This window comes from Eumetopias jubatus, unplaced genomic scaffold (assembly GCF_037043125.1).
Source record: "Eumetopias jubatus isolate StellerSeaLion01/CBP00866 unplaced genomic scaffold, mEumJub1_p1.0 scaffold_6, whole genome shotgun sequence".
Lineage (NCBI taxonomy): Eukaryota > Metazoa > Chordata > Mammalia > Carnivora > Otariidae > Eumetopias > Eumetopias jubatus.
The window spans coordinates 84,092,390-84,110,932 of NW_028274812.1; the positions used below are offsets into that span (position 1 = coordinate 84,092,390).

The 18,543-nt window shown below is 32.7% G+C and overlaps 1 protein-coding gene across 50 annotated transcripts in view; it reads right to left on the reverse strand.

Annotated features, from left to right (window-relative positions):
• RIMS1 (regulating synaptic membrane exocytosis 1) overlaps nucleotides 1-18,543 on the reverse strand; it is a 486,979-nt gene that overhangs the window by 105,684 nt on the left and 362,752 nt on the right. For 36 of the 50 annotated variants that reach the window (XM_028097625.2, XM_028097605.1, XM_028097604.1 and 33 more), the window contains one exon: nucleotides 13,073-13,185. In XM_028097625.2, coding sequence (XP_027953426.1) covers nucleotides 13,073-13,185 — 113 coding nt within the window. Of the gene's footprint in view, nucleotides 1-9,073; nucleotides 9,104-13,072; nucleotides 13,186-14,273; nucleotides 14,457-18,543 lie in introns of all 50 variants that reach the window. The other 14 variants (XM_028097571.2, XM_028097607.2, XM_028097575.1 and 11 more) reach the window with 3 other exon arrangements.

Here is an 18,543-nt window from a genome sequence, read left to right on the forward strand (position 1 = left end):
TGATATTAATTTTAAGAAATGTTTCACATTGATTGGCCCACAGCTTTGTAATCTTCACTTTTAATATCATGAAATTCTTAGGGAAGACAGTTACTTGGCACTGAAAAGATAATTTCCCAAGAACTATTGGCCTGAAGCAATCTGAAACAGTGCTGGGTGATTTTACCTTGCCAGGACAATGCCTCATTTCTCTAAATAAGATTACTTAGTTTATGACATGGCTTATATAAAAATTTATTTGGAAAACTCAAAACTAAATCATGAGGAGACAGTGGTAGCCTAACTGAAATGAATCCTAAAATGGTTTTAAATGACTTCATTTTGACCTTCCCAAAATGATTAATGCACTATCTTTATTCTTAAAGGAGTGAAAGTTTACATCTTTTAATCCATCAAAGAAAGAAAATCCCCAAATTTTGACTCAAAATTGCAAGTAGACTCCCTTGACTAGCCAGCAAAAATGTAGTTCCCATGCTATCCTCATGGCCTGCTCTCAGATTCCAAGAACAGAAGCAAGATGCCGATAGCCTATCATTGACTTACTCATATCAAAAGATCAGATAATTACATACAATTCACATTTTTTTAGTAGTTCTCATTATTTCCTTATGGTATGTACATTAGTGTGTGTTCTGAAATAATATGTGATCGTGTTTCAAAGTTTTTTTTTTTTTCATAAACATCAAAGAAGAAGCTTCAGTGTGAATTTGGAGAGTTTTTAACTTTTCTACAGAGTTTGCTTACTTGCATTTTATGTTTAAACCATCTATTGTCAAATGAAATGACATTATTTCTGAATTATTGGTGTGTTTATCTAAATAGAAAAATATATGAATTAAAATAAAATATCACAAATTTAAACCAGAGGACATGATTATTAATGTACATGATTTACATAGAATAACAGATACTTAGTAATGACTAAAAGTGAATTGAATCCTTGGACTATGGTTATCTGTCGAGTATCCCAGTATAAGTAAAATTAACATCAGCCCAGAGAGCTCAAGTATCTTACTTTGAAAAGAATAATCATTTAAAATTTTTGCATTGACACTTTTAATGCCAATAGCAAAACTAAAATATGGAATATTTTTCAATTCTCCCACAAATCCTAGCACTAAATTCACATTTTAGGAGCATCCTGAATGTTGGTAGCATTGTAAACTAACAAAATCATTAAAATGCTATTCTGTTATAAAAAGAATTTAAAAATTGGGGGACTTCTGGGTTTTAACTTTTTTTTTAATTTCAAAACTGCCATATAGTAGAGAGTTAAGGTCCTCTCATCTTCTACAACAAATTTAATTACCATGTTATTGCATTTAGTCTTTTAATGGACATATAGCTTAGATACAACATAGTCAAAAAAAGAAGAATGTTTGCTAAGACTGAGCTTTAGCTATAACTGCAGATAGAGTGATATGAATAAACAATTCTTCTCTCCCTCGAAGGTGCAATTAACACTGTAATTTTATACAAAAGTTCTTTAAGTTGGAATTTTTCTCTGTCTTTCTATAAGCTGAATGCTGTGTCTGATGTTGAATAAACTGTGCTTCTTAAAAAGCAGACAGTAACTTAGCTAAAAAATATTTATTGAATTTTATCTATTTTCTTTAGATTCACTTCACTTACACTATTATTTTTAAACTCGGACATTTTTGTACATATGTCAAATATCAACTCAGTATTATAATTAAGAAAGAATAAAACTAGAATTTTATGGGTTAATTTAAAACCATACTTAGGAAATCATTTCTTCTAAACTCAACAAGGACTCTGATTGGAGCATGAAAAGGTGAGAAAAGTAAATACAGTTTTAAAAGTCTATAATTTATCATAATTTTCTAATGGAAAGTATTAGATATTATTAAAAAGACAGACTAAAATAATTGTTTCTCTTCTTATGTCCCATACTTTGCTATGAATTCTTACTCTAACAGTATGGATGATCTTTGATGAAAGTACAAAGAAGCTGAGATCATTTGCAAATACTGTTTGTGCCTGCATGCATTTCTTCTAGATCTATACCTTTCATAAGATTATTAAAGAGGCCAGTGACTTAAGAAATAATAAAAAAATAAAAAGCTTAAGAATCTTTAATAAATCTTCTTCCCTAACCCTCAGTGAACCCTCACTGAAAAATTTCTATAGTATATCACCTTCTGCAAAGAGAATGTAATTTTTTCTGGGAAATTCCTTTGACTTACAGATATTTGTGATTTGCTTCAAAATATTTTAAATATTATAGTTATGTATAATTTAAGATAATTATAATTTAAGCATTATACATCCTTAAGTATATTTAAAATACTATTCATGAATTTACAATTATATAAAGACAAATTTGCTCTGATCCTCAGATCCTTAAATCTTCATTTCTTCCTATGCATCTACAAATTAACATGAATTTGGAACTTCAAATGTTTGTCTTATAGGCAAAAAAGAAAATCCATACAATGTATTGTTAAACGTTCCAATACTTTCAAGTATTCTAGGTGAAACATAAGTGTAAAGGAGAATAGGAACAATAAAACTTTCTATATTACTAAATATATTAAAGTAATAACATTATAAGTATTTTACTTTGTAACAGGGTTGGCTAGTACATATGTCAATGGTGACAGAGGATAATGTCTGGACATGATAACTATGCTTGTCAAGTCAACTACCAAGTCCTATCACACTTTGGGAATAGAAAGACTAAGCCTCTACTTCCTTGCTGTTTAGTAGTACAATGAGAGTTCAGTAATAATGGAGTCCCATCTTTGTTCCAATGTATGTCTCCGAAGAGCAATGATAAATGACCACATACCTGGAATTCATCAAGTAGAATGAAATATATAAATGAAACACCTACGATGCCTGAGTTATCAACAGTAGTAAAACAAATTTCCTTCTCTGAAGCACTTAAAAAAAATCACCTCAAACATAAGAAACAATATTATGAAACATGGACATTATAAAGAAATAAAAAATGAAAAAAAATTAGCTAATTGAATTTGTAACCGTTATAAACTATACACAACATGAATAGAAAGATGGGCTGATGTCTTAAAATTCAAAAATGAAATACTAGTTTTTACTAACAGTTTTTTAGGCTTTAGAGCAACACAGATTGTTAAGATGTATAAACATTCTCCATACATCTGGAAGCAATGTGGCAAAATGGTAAGAGGACTGGGAATGACCAGGCACAGAGTATAATCTTGGACCCATTATCATTCGCCAGTTCATCAGTGTAGCCTTGATCAATTCCTCACACATCTCTTGATTATGGAGTTTTTATTTGTAAAGTGATAGGACTGCTCAGTGTAACTTCCATCTGTTGTAATTCATGATTTTGTATTATTTCAGTAGGGTATTAGTATTTTCTCCACATTTTCAAAAAACAGAAAACTACAATGTCTTTCTCTCTTGCTCTATTACCTAATTTCCAGCATTTAAAAATTTGTCAGCTTGCTAAAACTATAGATGTCAAGGGGGAAAATATCACCAGTGCATTTTACATTATTATTTATTATCATGTTTTTTTTCAATTAAAAAATGTATTCCTTGCATGTTCATCCTATTTTTGGAGTCATGCAAGTGTAGTAAGCAACTTTGATATAATAAACGCCCTCTTCCTTCCACACACACATATACAGTATATCTACATGAAGATTAAATGTTTAGAGTATTTTGACTACACAGAAATGCCCAAATTCTGGGTCATTTTCCCAGAATAAAATGCATTTCGATTTGCAAGGGCAGAAATGTGTCAAATTGTTTTCCTTTTCCTCTTATATGATTTTCTTAGACATTAATGATTGTGCTATCATAGTATGAACAATAAAAATAAAAGATAACATCTATCCAGCATGAGAAGCATTAAACACAAGTAAATAATATGTTAAATGAAAACACCACCTTTCCTTTAAAGGCTTTTAAAGAAAATAACTTTTGTTTTGGTATAGATCATTGAAATGGAATATCGACATAGGCGGAATAGATAATTTGTACATATGATCCCTCAAATCTCACTGCAGCCCAAACCACAAGACCATCTGTTGTTTTTAGCATGCTGATTTTCACTGAACTGTCTAAAACAAAGCTCAGGATTACCAACCCCAGACATAACTTTCAGTGTCAAAACTGCCAAGTGCCAGAGTAACACTGAAAATACTAGTCAGATACTTGACAGGTAAGAAAGTTAGGCTCTTGAAGAAAGAATCTGTCATTTTTGCCCTTTTGTGTTTCACAGGGGTAAAAAGCTTTTTAAAATGTATTTCTATTCTGAGAGGGAGCACTGTTTTCCTTATGAGGCACTTCTGAGAATACAGTCATCGTGAAAAGCAGCCCGTGTAAGGAAGGCTTCGTTGGGGGGATAATAAAATCATTCCTTGAGGGGTCATGTTGTTTATTCCAAGTGATATCCAATATGTTTATCCATGGTTCTCATTTCCAATTACACTAAGGGCAACAATATCTATCTTGAAAGGTTTGATGTGGCATAACTGCTAAATATCAATTTTTTGACAGTCTCTTTCCTTTTTCCTGTAAAAAGTGTTTACCAATTTTAAAATTTGTTTAAAAATACAATATTCAAGGGAAATTTATGCTATTAAAGGAAAAAAAATCGAAGAGCTTATGCATGGCTAGACATCAGTCTGCCTTTTATTATTTCCTCTACACTTTCTCCACAAATCCCAGGAAGATAGGGGTAATGATGTTCTCCCTCAATGAGACATTTCTTGCCAGTTAAGCCTTGGATGATATGTGTTAAATACTTTGAAGTTTTTAAAGTCTATATACTATTATAAATAACCACATATGAATCAGCAGAATGGGAAAACAGGGTTGAAACCATGAGTTCTGAACTGTTTTATATGAGCGGCTTCACTCGCTACATCTCTAAAGTTTAAAGAGAAGGCTAGAATGACACTATATTTATGGATTTGTGGCCAAAAAAAGAAATGGATAAGTTAGACTTTTTACTGATGGAGCTCTAAATATTTATGAATAGCTATTCATAATAGCTATTCATAAATATTCATAAGTGTTCAAGAAAAGCAAAGCCCTGGAAGATAAAGAAACTTAAATCTTTGAAATCACAACATGATACAATAACAGGAAATGAATCCCTGGCCTATTATGCACCTACTAAATAGGAATCTAATAAAAAGGTAAATAAAACTGAAATCCTTTTCTACTTAGTGACAGTTAAAATGCTGCTGCTTCTGAAGAATACACAAATTAGTTTACTTGCTTTAGCAAAGATTTAAGTTACCCGATTTTTTCCTATAATGTTTCACAACCACAGTATACTGTTAAAGTAAATGTGTAAGTACCATCTATATAATAATTTAGGTAACAAGAAATTATCAAAATCATGTTTTTCACTTTTTTATATGAATTGCACCTAATGAAGGTTAACGCTTAATAGTTCCATAAAAAATTGTATTTTGCATAACTTAGTATTCCAACTGTTCTTGTCAACATTTAAGGAAGAAAAGTACAAGTAACTGATATGAGCATTTTTATAGAAACCTCATACTTTAAAATACAGTTGACTAGAGACAATCCTTACATAGCCTCTATCGCCTGGTTGCAATCATTATTATAGATTTTATTAGTGAAACAGCAAAACAAAAAAGCAACAAATGCCACTTACTCTTTGTTCCTGTTCATATCATTTAATAACCTGAACTCTAATTGCTTTTCATTCTCCATGTGTGTAAGTTATACATTTTTTATAATAAGGAAAATTCATATTTGTATAAAAGAGAATGTGATGTGTTTTGCTAGGATTCAAAATTGCTTCCAAAACCCAAAAAGTTAACACACTTAAGAAATAGTATCCAAAGGCATATAAATTAGAAATTTATTACGATAGTAACATTTTTTTCTCACCTTGAAATCATTTAATTTCTGGTTCTGTTTTGATCTTCTTATATCATTATTTCGATGCCCCCAAACTACATTCATGGGCTCTTTAAAACTGTCCAAGAAATGTAGCAGAGAGGGAAAGATTGGCTTACTTTCAGAATGAATAATTTAAAATAGGCCTATAAAGCAGTTTGTGAAGTCTAAAATGTTATGGTCTCTCAGCTTTCAACATAAAAGAGGGAGGTAAAAGATAAATAATGTACTATGAACATTCATAGTTCCTCAGTTTACTTTCAGCCCCGAGAACGTGTTATCTTTATTCACACACCGCTTTTATTTTCTCAAATTACATGGTAATTTGAGGGACAAGCTAGGTATTAGAAGTATTAGAAGCTTTAGTTGAGTGGTAAAAAGCTGGGTCCTTAGGGGGAGGTGGGACCCCTAAGTGAGCCCCTCCAAGATGTTGTAAGTGGGAGATGGCACAGTAACATGCAACCCGGGGCAGAACATGGGCTGTGGACTCAAAATCTGGTTCTGCTGCACCGCAGCTTTGTCACCTTAGGCAATATGCTTAACCCCCTGACTCTCTGTGAAACAGGTACTGATCCCTTCCTTACAGTTGCACACGTGTGGTTACCATAATCATGTGGTACTGCATGCACAGTAGGCACTAATAAGTGTTGTCAGTGTAGAGAAAAGTGGTTAAGAACAAGGTCTTTGGAGGAAGGCTCAAGTCTAATTCCTTGTTCTACCACTTACCAAACAAATGACTGATAAAGGGCCGAGTTTTTAATCTTCCCAAAGCCTTAGCTTCCTTGGTTGGAAAATTAAGATATTAATAGTTATCTCTCAGGTTGTTGTAAGAATGTGAGATAAATATATAGCACTCTTAGGTCTGACATAGAATAAGTGCTCAATAAATTCTAACATAAACGTGTTAATAGTATTTAACATCTCTGTTTATGCGCTTTATGAACATATGCTTTACAAACGTATGCTGAAAAATACTGGTCCCCTACAGTTAGGGTGACCAACCATCCCACTTTGCCTGGAAGTGTCCCAGTTCTAGCATCTTGGGAAACCTCTCAGTCCTCCACAAACCGGGACCATTAGTTTGTATACAATTCATTAAAAACAAGCTCTCACAAGGAGCCCCTTGCTTATACTGTCAGCTGGGCATGGCTTGTCCCAGTCTTCATCTACCCAGCGAGGACTTAAAATAACTTAATTTTCCAATACAATCCATCCCAGAAGAGATCAGCTCATAGCAGCAGGGTTTCTATGCAAAATAAAACTGTTTCTTTTTTATGGGGTATGTGAACATAAAATTTGACTTTAAAGAAATTTCTTGAACTTGCTTCTATCCTTTCTGGGCTTCTCAAACTTTTTGTGACTAAGCAATACTCCCTGAAATCCGAGGAGAGAGGTGCAGCATCCTCTTCTGCTCTCTGCCTGGCTTGCATGTATTTTGGGATGTGCCTCTTTGGCTGTTTTCAGTCATGTGGTCCATTCTGTGAAGCATATCCATGTCCTATGTGCAAAGAAGACTTGGCAGAGTGATGACACATCTCAGCCAGAACACAATGACCTTGTAGAAATGTAACAATCTGTCATGCTCTGCAGTGAGGCTGTAAATGTGTATACTTCATAGAGACTTTAGGTTGTACAACTTATGAATTTTGTTTTGTTTTGATTAGCTAATTGTAGCTTTTGCCTAGTAATAATATATATGGAAGATCTCTCTAGTGAAGAATTATTACATTTTTCTTCCTTTTGGCTAAATTAATTATGTCATGACCCATTTCTAATATAACATTTTAATGTTTTTATCATAGTAAAATTTATCATGCAAATCCAACTAAATTCTTCTAAGTACAAATGCATTGGCCATTTTTGAAACACTGGATCTAATGTTGTGTTTCTGATACCTGAATTAAAAATGCAGGATGGCCAGCAATCAGTGCAAAATCTAAGGACCGAGACATTTTGATCTTACTGAATAACACTTTATTTTTTATTAATGTCTACTTATTGCCTAGCATGTCACTTTGCCAGGCTATGCATTTACCAGAATATAAATTTATTTTTATAAATTCAAATTAAATAATTGAATATTACCTTCCATTTTCACCCTATAATACTGAGATATATAACACATACCTTAATATACTAAGAGTTAGGGATAATATATTTGGGATTTGTGCCTATTAAAATAGGATATACTAAAGTATAGTGGCAGGAGGTCAAAAAGTGAGACACCTGGGCTTAGTCTACCATTCATCAGCAGTGTAAATGGGTAAATCTCTTAATCTCTCTGAATCTGAATTTTATCATTCATAAAAAAGGGATGATGCTACTCTCAGGACTAATTTTTAGGATTACTATGTCCAACAAATTAATTCAATTATTAATCCACAAATACTGAGTAAATGTACTTTTATGACACTATACAGCATTATTTAATTTTTAATTATTAATAATATTATTTTATTAAGCTAAAACTCATGTTCAAATATTTAGTTATCAGGCCAACAGTAATACTGAATAGAAAATGGTATGGGCAGCACATGTGAGCAGGACAAGTTATACATCTACTTGAAACTCAAGTCCAAAGACCAAAAATCAACTGTGATCCAAAAGATAGTAAGGCAGGAGGTCACCGATGTGCCAGCATAACAGGCTGAGCGGTTTTCCTCGTCTGTTGCTCAGGAAGACAGAACTGGTGGGTGTTATAACAATACTGAGGCCAAGCAAGGTGACATTTAGGCACTTGTTTCCCAGATGCATGATTGCAGTGGGGGGCCAAACATTCTATAATATTGCTGCTATCAAAAGGGAAGATGCAGGGATTTTTCTCTTCCTTTGCAGCAGATACTACCCTGAACAGAAAGTCAGAATCAACCCTTCACATGAGAGCAGGGGAATGCAAACAAACAAACAAACAAAAACATATAAGAAATATGTTATTTTTCAAAAGGAATTGTCATTGTAGATCAATTCTGAGACAAAAGCCCTCTTACTCTTTTCCTCTTCGATGTGAATAATACAAAATACTTAATACCAAATGCCCTACGAAATCATTGCAGGGAGAAAACTACCTTTATGTTAAATAATTTTTCTCATTATTTCAATAAATACAGTTATATAACACATATTATGAAAGAAAAGGAATAATATTAAATGGTTAAAAAGTTACATTAATATTTACCTTTTGTGGAAGAGTTATATTTTTCTTGTTCTTCAATGAATTAAATGCACATAATGATGGAAACAAAAGAAAGAAATCAGCAAATTTATAGTTAGACACGGAAATGTGAATTAGCACAATGGCATGAATAATAAAAATGTACAACATATAATGTGACATGATAAATTGCAATGACAAACTATAAGGAAGCCTCAAATATGGTACTAAAATTAATCAAAGAAAGAATGAATACAACAATTTAAAGATTTAAAATAAAAAACAGAAACACTGGGAAATTAAAGTTTGGCATTGATAAATGTATTGTGTGGCATTTTTTCTTGCCTTTTAAGAAGTGCAAAATATTTCAGCACCGATTTTTCTAAAACATTCTAATTTTAATCCATTATGACTTTTTATTGCAAGTGTATTAAAAAGCATCTTTAATATTCATAACATTCTTATCATTTCAAAAATGATAGCATTTCAGATAATTGAAATTTCACATAATTCATGAAAAATGGAATTCCAGTTTTTACTAGGTAGTAGGCATTTTCTTTTCATTGTGAAGATATTCAGTAACATTTTCCACAATGAAAAAATTACCCTAATTTAAGTAATCCTTTCTTCCTTCTCAAATTAATTATATTAAAATATCTCAAAGTGAAATTATTCTTTGGAGATTATAATTCTTAGAGATTTCATAAAGCTTTATATCTGCCTCCTTATTTGTACTCTATTTATTGAAAAATAATGGCCTATCTAGATATTTCTGAAGGGGGGGTACCATCAGAGTTTTAAGTAGCAGATATAATAATAGCCATAAAATACAGCTGGCACACCAAGTGTTAGTTTACAAATAATTTTTAAATACTTCTTTAAAAGATACCCAGGGGAGCACACACACAAAAAAAAATCACTCGGTTGGTTTCAGAAAACCATACAACATTTTTATGCAAACAGTTATGTTGCTTTCAGCTTCACTCTCCACAAGGGTTATGTTGGAATACAACTTTGGAATATAACCAGAGAAATTTCTTAGAAGTCTTTGCCCAATTACCACAAACCAATAGTTACCTAAATTGTAAGGCTACTTTTTTGGCTACTTTATCTCAAAATCTGTGTTGTAATCACGCCTCTTCTTTTCTTCTAAGTATACTTTAATGTAATCAGATTCCATGTAGCAAATAGGATAGCATTCTTAATTTTTAAAAGAAACTTTAAAAAACTTTTTCAAAAATTAAGTAAAAATGTCTTTTCAAAGAATGTGTTTGCCTTTAAAAGAGCACATATTGCTTCCATGGTACAAAGACAGAGTAGTAAAACTGAATTACAGAAAACAAAAGAAAACAAAACATGCATCCAGTCAAATAATCTAATCATCCTGGCACAAATCCTAAAAACAATCAAGTAGATAACTGTATCCAGAAACCACATGAATAAATTATTTTATAACTTCATCATGAAGTTGCATCACTATCCAGGAATCTAAACCATTTGAAATATTTGCTTATCATCAACTCAGTTCTTTTTTTCAAAAAAAAAAAAAGTAAAACTACCCTTTATAAAAATAAAAAAACAACAGCAACAAAAAAGAAGATTGGAAAGAAAGAAGTAGAGGCTTAATTGCAAATGAACTGCATTTAGCATTAACTTCATGGAAGACTGAAATGTTTAAAAAATACTATCAAAAGAAAAAAACCCAAAATTCTATAGCCCTACAATCAACAATGAAATCGATCATAAATTTAATGTGCTAAATTCTGGCTCATCTAGGAACCAAATGAAAAGTTTACTTTTAAAAACATATTTTAGGACACACAAAGATGTCATGTCTGTTCAGTTTGAAACAGATCCATGATATGATGATGGCAGACACTATTATTTTCCAAAAGTCCCAGAGCACATAATAAAATCAAAAGTAAACCAGATCTGTTTTAATTATGGAAGAACACTTAAGATACAATAACACATGTTTGTTCTCATATCTTAAAAAGGTTTCATGTATATGACTCTTGAGACCATAAATTTCAGGAACCTCAAATAACAAAAAGTGTTGACTAGTGTATTTATATTAAATTTCAAAATAACTCCATCAATTTCATCCTCAGTCATTCCTTTCTTCCCACCTCAATTCAATCCTTACAAATTGATGATTTCTCTGAAAGACAACTGTGAATATGAATATCATAAACAGTAATGTTGATATTAACAATAGAACATAGCTTTTTTTAAAAACCCAAATCCAGCATACAATCCCACTGATTACATAGAAGCAATTCTTATTTCTATAGAAATAATATGACTATAATCTCAGTATATAAGAGTTATATGCAGTACCCTTATATGCTTTTGAACCTATAGAGTGTTTTAGCAACTGGAGGAAATGCAAAGAATTTTAGGAACACATGATTTTTGGATATTGATCTTTAGCAAAATATGGCCACTGAGTTTGTAGCAAAATTCCAGAATTTGTGGTTCTTTTAGTTGTGCAACAGGAGTTCATGAATGGATAATTTAAAGAAACACCAAATTTTATTTAAAGCAGTTTCATCTGGACTATTGTTAGAGTCTTAAAAACATTAATTATGAATTATCTTCTCAAAATGTTCCCAAAAGAGAAAAGAAAGTTTGTTAAACACATGAATTGAGAATTCCAATGAATTAATTGCTATTTTAGAAAAGAAAGTCAGAGTTTCACATGGCATCATAGATTCCTTATTAACTAAATAAATACTCTTATAACAACCCTGAATATTGAAGCATGACATTTTCATGAAAACGTATAATTTTTAAAAATAATACACATCCAGAGTTTACCATAGCAGCATTCCTCTATTAGTAAGTTGATATTTCTTAAAATCTACACTAATTTTTCTAAGCCAAGTATTCTGTTTATACCCTCTGTCATATGAGTCTTTGAAACAATGTCTTTATCTTCTTAGATCATTTCTGTGATATTTCTCTGATACATTTAAGTGATACATTCAGTAAATTACTTCAATTAAGTAAAACATTTAAGTGATACATTCAGTAAATTACTTCAATTAAGTAAAACACGTATGCAGCTCCCTCAATATAGAATGAAATACAAAATTTCACATCAGCAACAACCAACACTGTTGAAAAAATTCAAAATGTTAACCTTTTAGTTGTTTTATGGGGATGATGATTTTGAACACACATTTTAAATACAAGTCCTCTGTATTTATATTATAACCCCAAATTAAAAATTATTTCAGTACTTTACTTAACGGATGGATCTCTGATAATACTTGTGTGATAACATATATTGATAAATCTTTTCACCTACTAAGAAATGGGATAGACCTTGGGTCACATAAAAAAAAACAGTAACTATTTTAATCCAGTATTGAAATAATCTAGCCCAGATAGTTTAGGTAATTTAATTTCCATTATCAAAAGTCTCCTCTCTCTCTCTCAGTCTCTCTCACTCTCTTTCTAAGAAAATAAACATAGTGTGTATGTGCTTAAAATAAGAGAACCTGTAAGTAACACGAATTGTTAAAAAAAAAAAACCAAAACACTAAAATGTGTGCTCGAAGTTATTCTTTCTTCATAAGACTTATATAAAAAAACCAGGATATTGCAAGTAAGTTAAAATTAAAAATACTGGTAAGGACTTCAATATGATCAAATGCTTGTTTAAAAGTATTTTAAAAATAAGCTTAAATAAACTTTCTTCTAACACATAAAATGCCCTATTTTACTGAGAGTTTAAAAACTGTATTTTCTTTTTTTGGTCCCTCTGAAAAAAGGTGTTTCTAGGGTTCAATTCGTTCTCCTAATTGACAATCTAAAATTCATTCATTCACTCACTCAGCAAAAACAGAGTATATGCCATGAACCACTATAACGTGGTTCTGGGAATAAAATCCTAAGACACAAAATCTTAGGATTCAGTAAACTACATAAAGTATTATTCATTTAATAAAAGGTGTATAAAAAGAGGTGGTTCTCACATCCAGGGTTTTTGGACAATGATCTTTCTTTATTGGATACCTTGTTCTATACTGCCGCTTCTCACTGGCACCTGTGGGAGCTGTCGTCCCCTCCGATTGCTGAAGGATGTGTCTGCAGGAGGAAGATGGGTTGGACTTGCTTGTCTGTGCATTCTGTGGGCAAAAAACAGAGGGGGAATGAAATGGTGAAACTCCAAGAGGACCTGACAAATACCTTTCCCCTCTTCCTGTTACTATTAAAACAGACATAAATCTCCTCACTCAGCCTTTGGAAACAAAATCAAATGCTTTTGATGATATGGATAAAAGAAATACTATAAAAAGGGACTAAGAGAGACAGGGTAAGGTCTGTCACACATAGTTCTGTGTAATGAATTCCTGAACTGAGTAAAATCAGACTCACTTCTTTGAATTAACTCACTATGAAACTGTGGCTTTTCATTAAGTTATCCATTTTGGGTAGTGCTGAACCAAATCTATCTACTTACAGCCTCTGAATCCCAACAATGTAGACAGATTAGTTAAAAAAGGCTGTTGCCTAAATTGTCACTATTAAGTCAATATTTATATCTAGAATTATTTGTAAGTGATTAGAATAGTTCTAGCTGTAGACTTTTATAAATTACCATTCACTTGTTTATTTTTAAATAGGAAAAACCTTGACAGATATTTAAAAAAAATAACCTTGGGTACATGCTATAAAATATACTGGTCCAAGGATTGAAATTAAAATCTAAATTTGAGAAGCGTGCAGATACATTACTACTGCACAGGAGTAAGCGGACCTCCATCTGCTGGCATTCAATTTTTTTTTTTAAACTAAAAAACTTTCAAACACTCTTAAGATTTTACTGAACACATACAAAAGATTTTTGTAAAAAATTTTCTCTAATACTTTTTAAAGCAAATATACATTGAATTTTCCAGGTAATTTCTCATAAAGAATTTTACATAATCAAAAAATATATCTATATGAATATGCCACAAACAGATGGAAGGACATAACACAGCCAAATTTCATTTTCAATGATAGCTAACTGGCAGGAACTACAGACTACTATCAGCACAGTGAAGATAGATGCAAGTAATAGAGGATGTGGGAGAGGTTTAAGTGCCACAAAGAAAGGATTAAAAATTATGGTGTCATAATGAGTGAAAGCATCAAGTGCTCAGGAAAGTACAACACCACACCAACACCCGGAGGCAGAACATGAATGCTGGGCTGGACACTGAATAGCGACCTTGTCAGAAGCGGAGAAGGTGGCGCCGAACCTCCGGGGGCAAGGTGGTGGGTAGAACACAGTGTTCTGACACTAGAGTGCTCACTCGACCTTGAGCGAGCGGGATGTTTTCCCCTAAGGACTGGCTGATCAGTCGCTCTTAGGGCTGCGTATCCCCTTCTAGAAAGGCATGGTGGGAGAACCCTAAAACATTAGGGCCAAAAAAGATCTTCAGTCAGCAGGTTCACATTAAGTTTGATACCAACACATTTGTCCAAGGAAAACCTGGTTACTCTTACAAGGCAGCGACTTTAAAAACCAGAAGAAACCCATCATCATGCAATCACTGAAATGGAATTCAAAGGAAACTGACAAGTTATTGCAAATGTACATGCCATGTGGTTTTTAGAGGGCTAACCCAGATTCCTCCAATGTAATAAACCTCTTGTTAAGTTGTACAAGGGCAGAGACTTCTGTCTCTTGGTTTTTACTGAGCTGCATCTCTAGTGCCTAGAATTCAGCTGTGCAGAGAGCAAGAACTCAATACAGATACCTTGACTGAGTGAATAAATATGATTACAATAACAAACACGGCGATACTTCAAGCACTTGCCTTCAAGAAGAAATAGTGCTCTGTAGGACTCTGTGTATATTTTTACAATGTTCATAATTTTAATCAGCAATAGGAAGTTTATTCCAAGTAGGCTGCAAAAGGAAGATGTCTTCTGAGGTTAATTTAAGCAGACCAACAAATTTAAATGATACAATAGGATGGAGTATGTTTCATTATTGAACTGACTAAATACAAATGGCTGATGTATGCATAATAACATATCTTCTAAGATTAAAAAAAAGTCTGAAAAGATATTTGTCCATATACTGAAAGTTACCATAATATAGGGTTAAAAATTATTATGAAGTGAATTTATGAATTAAGGATTAAGAATTAAAAACTGATATGTATCTTAAAACAGATACATGCTTTTGCCTTTTTTTTAATCATTTCAGTATATATTTTAAATAAAATGAATGTTTAAAATACCCAATATGGATTATTTTTTTACAGTGACAGAAGCAAAGAAATAATACCTCATCCTTTTTGAAACAATGCTATAAACCCACTTATCAAGTGATTTGAAGTGTAAGAGTAAAGAGCACATATTGATCACCAGAAGTACATTAATTATAGAGATTTTATTCAACTTGTATTCAGACTGACAATTTTTCTTTGAAATAAAATGATTTTCACAGCTATAATTATTTTAATTCAGGGTCTCTCCTCTATTTCAGAACAATAAAATGGGAAAAAAGTACAACTTAAAAATTTAACAAATGTGCATTTTTATCTTCTTGACCTATGGATTAATGCTTTATCAGGCCCTAATGCAAATCCCGAAACCTGGACTGTTGTCTCAATTTCCAAATTAAAAGAAAAAAGAACTAACAATACATACTAAGACTGTTCATTCATTCTCAATTGACTTTTCACAAAACAACTCTATAGAAATAAATTATATGGGAAGGACTGCATGATCAAGTCCTTTCCTTTGGTAAAGGAAGAGTATTTATCTATTACTCTTTAAAAGCCATTATTATGAGAATAAACTTCAAGCCATCCTTGTTCAAAACAGACTTTCTTAGTGTGGTCTAAAAAGTGAATAACAGTTTTCACCCTAGCACTGAGAAATTTCATTTCAATTTCACTAAAATCTTACTTCATTCCTTAATACAATTCATAAGCACTAAAAGGACTACTTAAATGTGACTTGAAATATGAGTAATTTAGGTGGACCTTATATGGCACCAAACTGAATGGCAAAGATATAAAAAGCAATTTTGTAGACAAATAAACGGCTTTCTAGGTATTATACAGATCGAGACTCCATGACTTACTGTTCCCATCTCCAAAGCCACAGGCTTACAGGGTCTGAGAACAGCTTGTGTAGTGCTGAAGGTGCACTATTTAGCACTAGATCTGTTTCTTCTTTGACATGAACTAAAAGTCCCTCAATAGAAAACAGTCCCTGCTGCCAGCCGAACCACAAGTATGAAGCACAGACCAAAGGGGTGGCATCAAAAACCACTCTGCCTGAGGAAGAGAGAGGAGGGTAGCAGTACATCTGAATTACAGGAAGGAAAACTGAGGAGAGTGAAAATGCGGACCTTTGAAAAGAGCAAGGTTTTGGAGATGAGAGATAATGGAACCAAGTGCAGTTCATTTCAGACTAGAGAGAAGGCTAATCAATCAAGAAATTCTGAGGTACAGGAGGGAAATGTTGAGAATCCAGGCTGTCGAGCCTTGATGTTTTCAATGGAATGGGATGTGCTAAGAACATAAGGATGCAAGAATGGAAGAGATGAGGAACAACCATATTAGAGAATGGAACAAGGAGTGCATGGGGGATAAGTAAAACGACAGGAACAACTATTCTTTACTGAGCATCAATATGGAGCCAGGCACGGAATGTCTGTGTATATATGGACACGTGCATGCACGTTTGCATATATGTACACACATACATACACATGTATGTTCTTTTTTTGATATTCTTACAAGTCTGAGAAATATCATTATTCATATTTTACAGACAGAAAAACTGAGGATCATAGAGTGACTTGTAAAAAGACAAAGAGCTAACGTGTGGTAAAGGCAGGATCCACACGACCTACTGAGCGCCAACAATTGCTCCCTGTGCTGCCCATTGAGACAGGATTTGTTTCCATATCACAAGATGGAAAAATGACAAATCCTGGGATATACTGTTAATCTTTTAAACAAAATCTAAATATATATCCAAATATCAAACTGTTTGACAAGATTTAACAGAACTGTCTCCCGAGAGTTTGTAGGTATAAAATGTATGGGAAATGGCATTTAATGAATACATATTCCATTTTATAGATCTATAAATATCCCATAATTTTTTAAACAAAAAATAAGGCTTCTAGAGCAAAATTCTAATTCAAACCTAAGTATGCCTGAGGCCAGTTCACCATCTCCAAATATGTATCTAAGTCTAATCTATGCCTACTCTCTTCACCTAAGACTAGTGTTTTGACTTGACCTTAAGTAAAACACATTTCTCACCAAAATCTGAGGCTGTTAGTCAGACATATCTATTGTTGCAATAGTAAATTTCTTCTAACGCAGCTTAAAAATATAATTCTTTTTTTTAATGGCTTGTTAAAGGATGGACATGCACGTGGTATTTAAGGTCAACTGTTCAAAATGGTTCCTCTTGTAATGGCCATTACGGGCCCACACATTCCCTTTCCAATAGCACCAGCACAACATAAAAGGCATATCTGTTGGGAAGCTTTCCTTTTAGAACCGGTTAATTCTAAATACTAGTCCTGACAAAACATCCCCTAGATAGGTTGCAGAGGATAGGTTCCACAAAAAGAAAAGTCACTAGAGTATAAAGGAGAAATGGTGCTAGCAGGTCATATAGCTGAATTCATATGAGAGTGACGAGTCAGACTTTTATTAAGGAGCTTCCCGAGAGAATGAAAAACACTGCCTTAAATGCTAGGCACAAAACTTGGACATGAGTTCTGCTTGTCTTCTGCCTATAACTGGTCACCATATCTTTCAAAATACTTTCTTACAACACTATTTCCCATAAGGCCAAATTTGTTAAGGCCAACAAAGGGCCTTCAAAATGATGACCATTAAATAGCATATTTTGCCAGAAGCCAAGGGGTGACTGTGTGGTATGAATCCTTTGAGTATGTTGTTAACTTCCCAAAGACCTCGAATCAGTGTTCAAAGCATTCATACTGTAATCTCAATTCACCTGTAGTTAGATGTCAACTCAAGGTATCTTCTAAGTCAATAAATTATAATTACAAAGAAAAAAAATAAAGAAAGAAGAAATAAGAGCTAACACAAACTTAGAAAATCCAGGCCAATTCTTCTTTTATAACTAGTTATTCAACAACTCACTTAAAAACCAGGCATACAATTTACACTCTAATACAAATCAATGGAGAGCTTTAATTATAATCAAACAAATCTACACACTTAAAAGGTTTGAGTTTTCTATATTAAAACCTATTAGCAAAGTAAATAAAGCATGAGTAATATGAATATGGTCCTTAAGCAGCAAACTTTTGAGACTGGAAATCAATCAAATTCTTGCTATTCATTTTGGAGAGATGGAGGATTTGTGTTTATCTACAGACAAGTTTCAGTGCTGTAGAGGAAATGCCCAAATATTACTCATTTGTAGTTAAGCACCATCAGTTGATTCTACAATCATCTAGCATTTTATAAAAAACAGTATCTTAT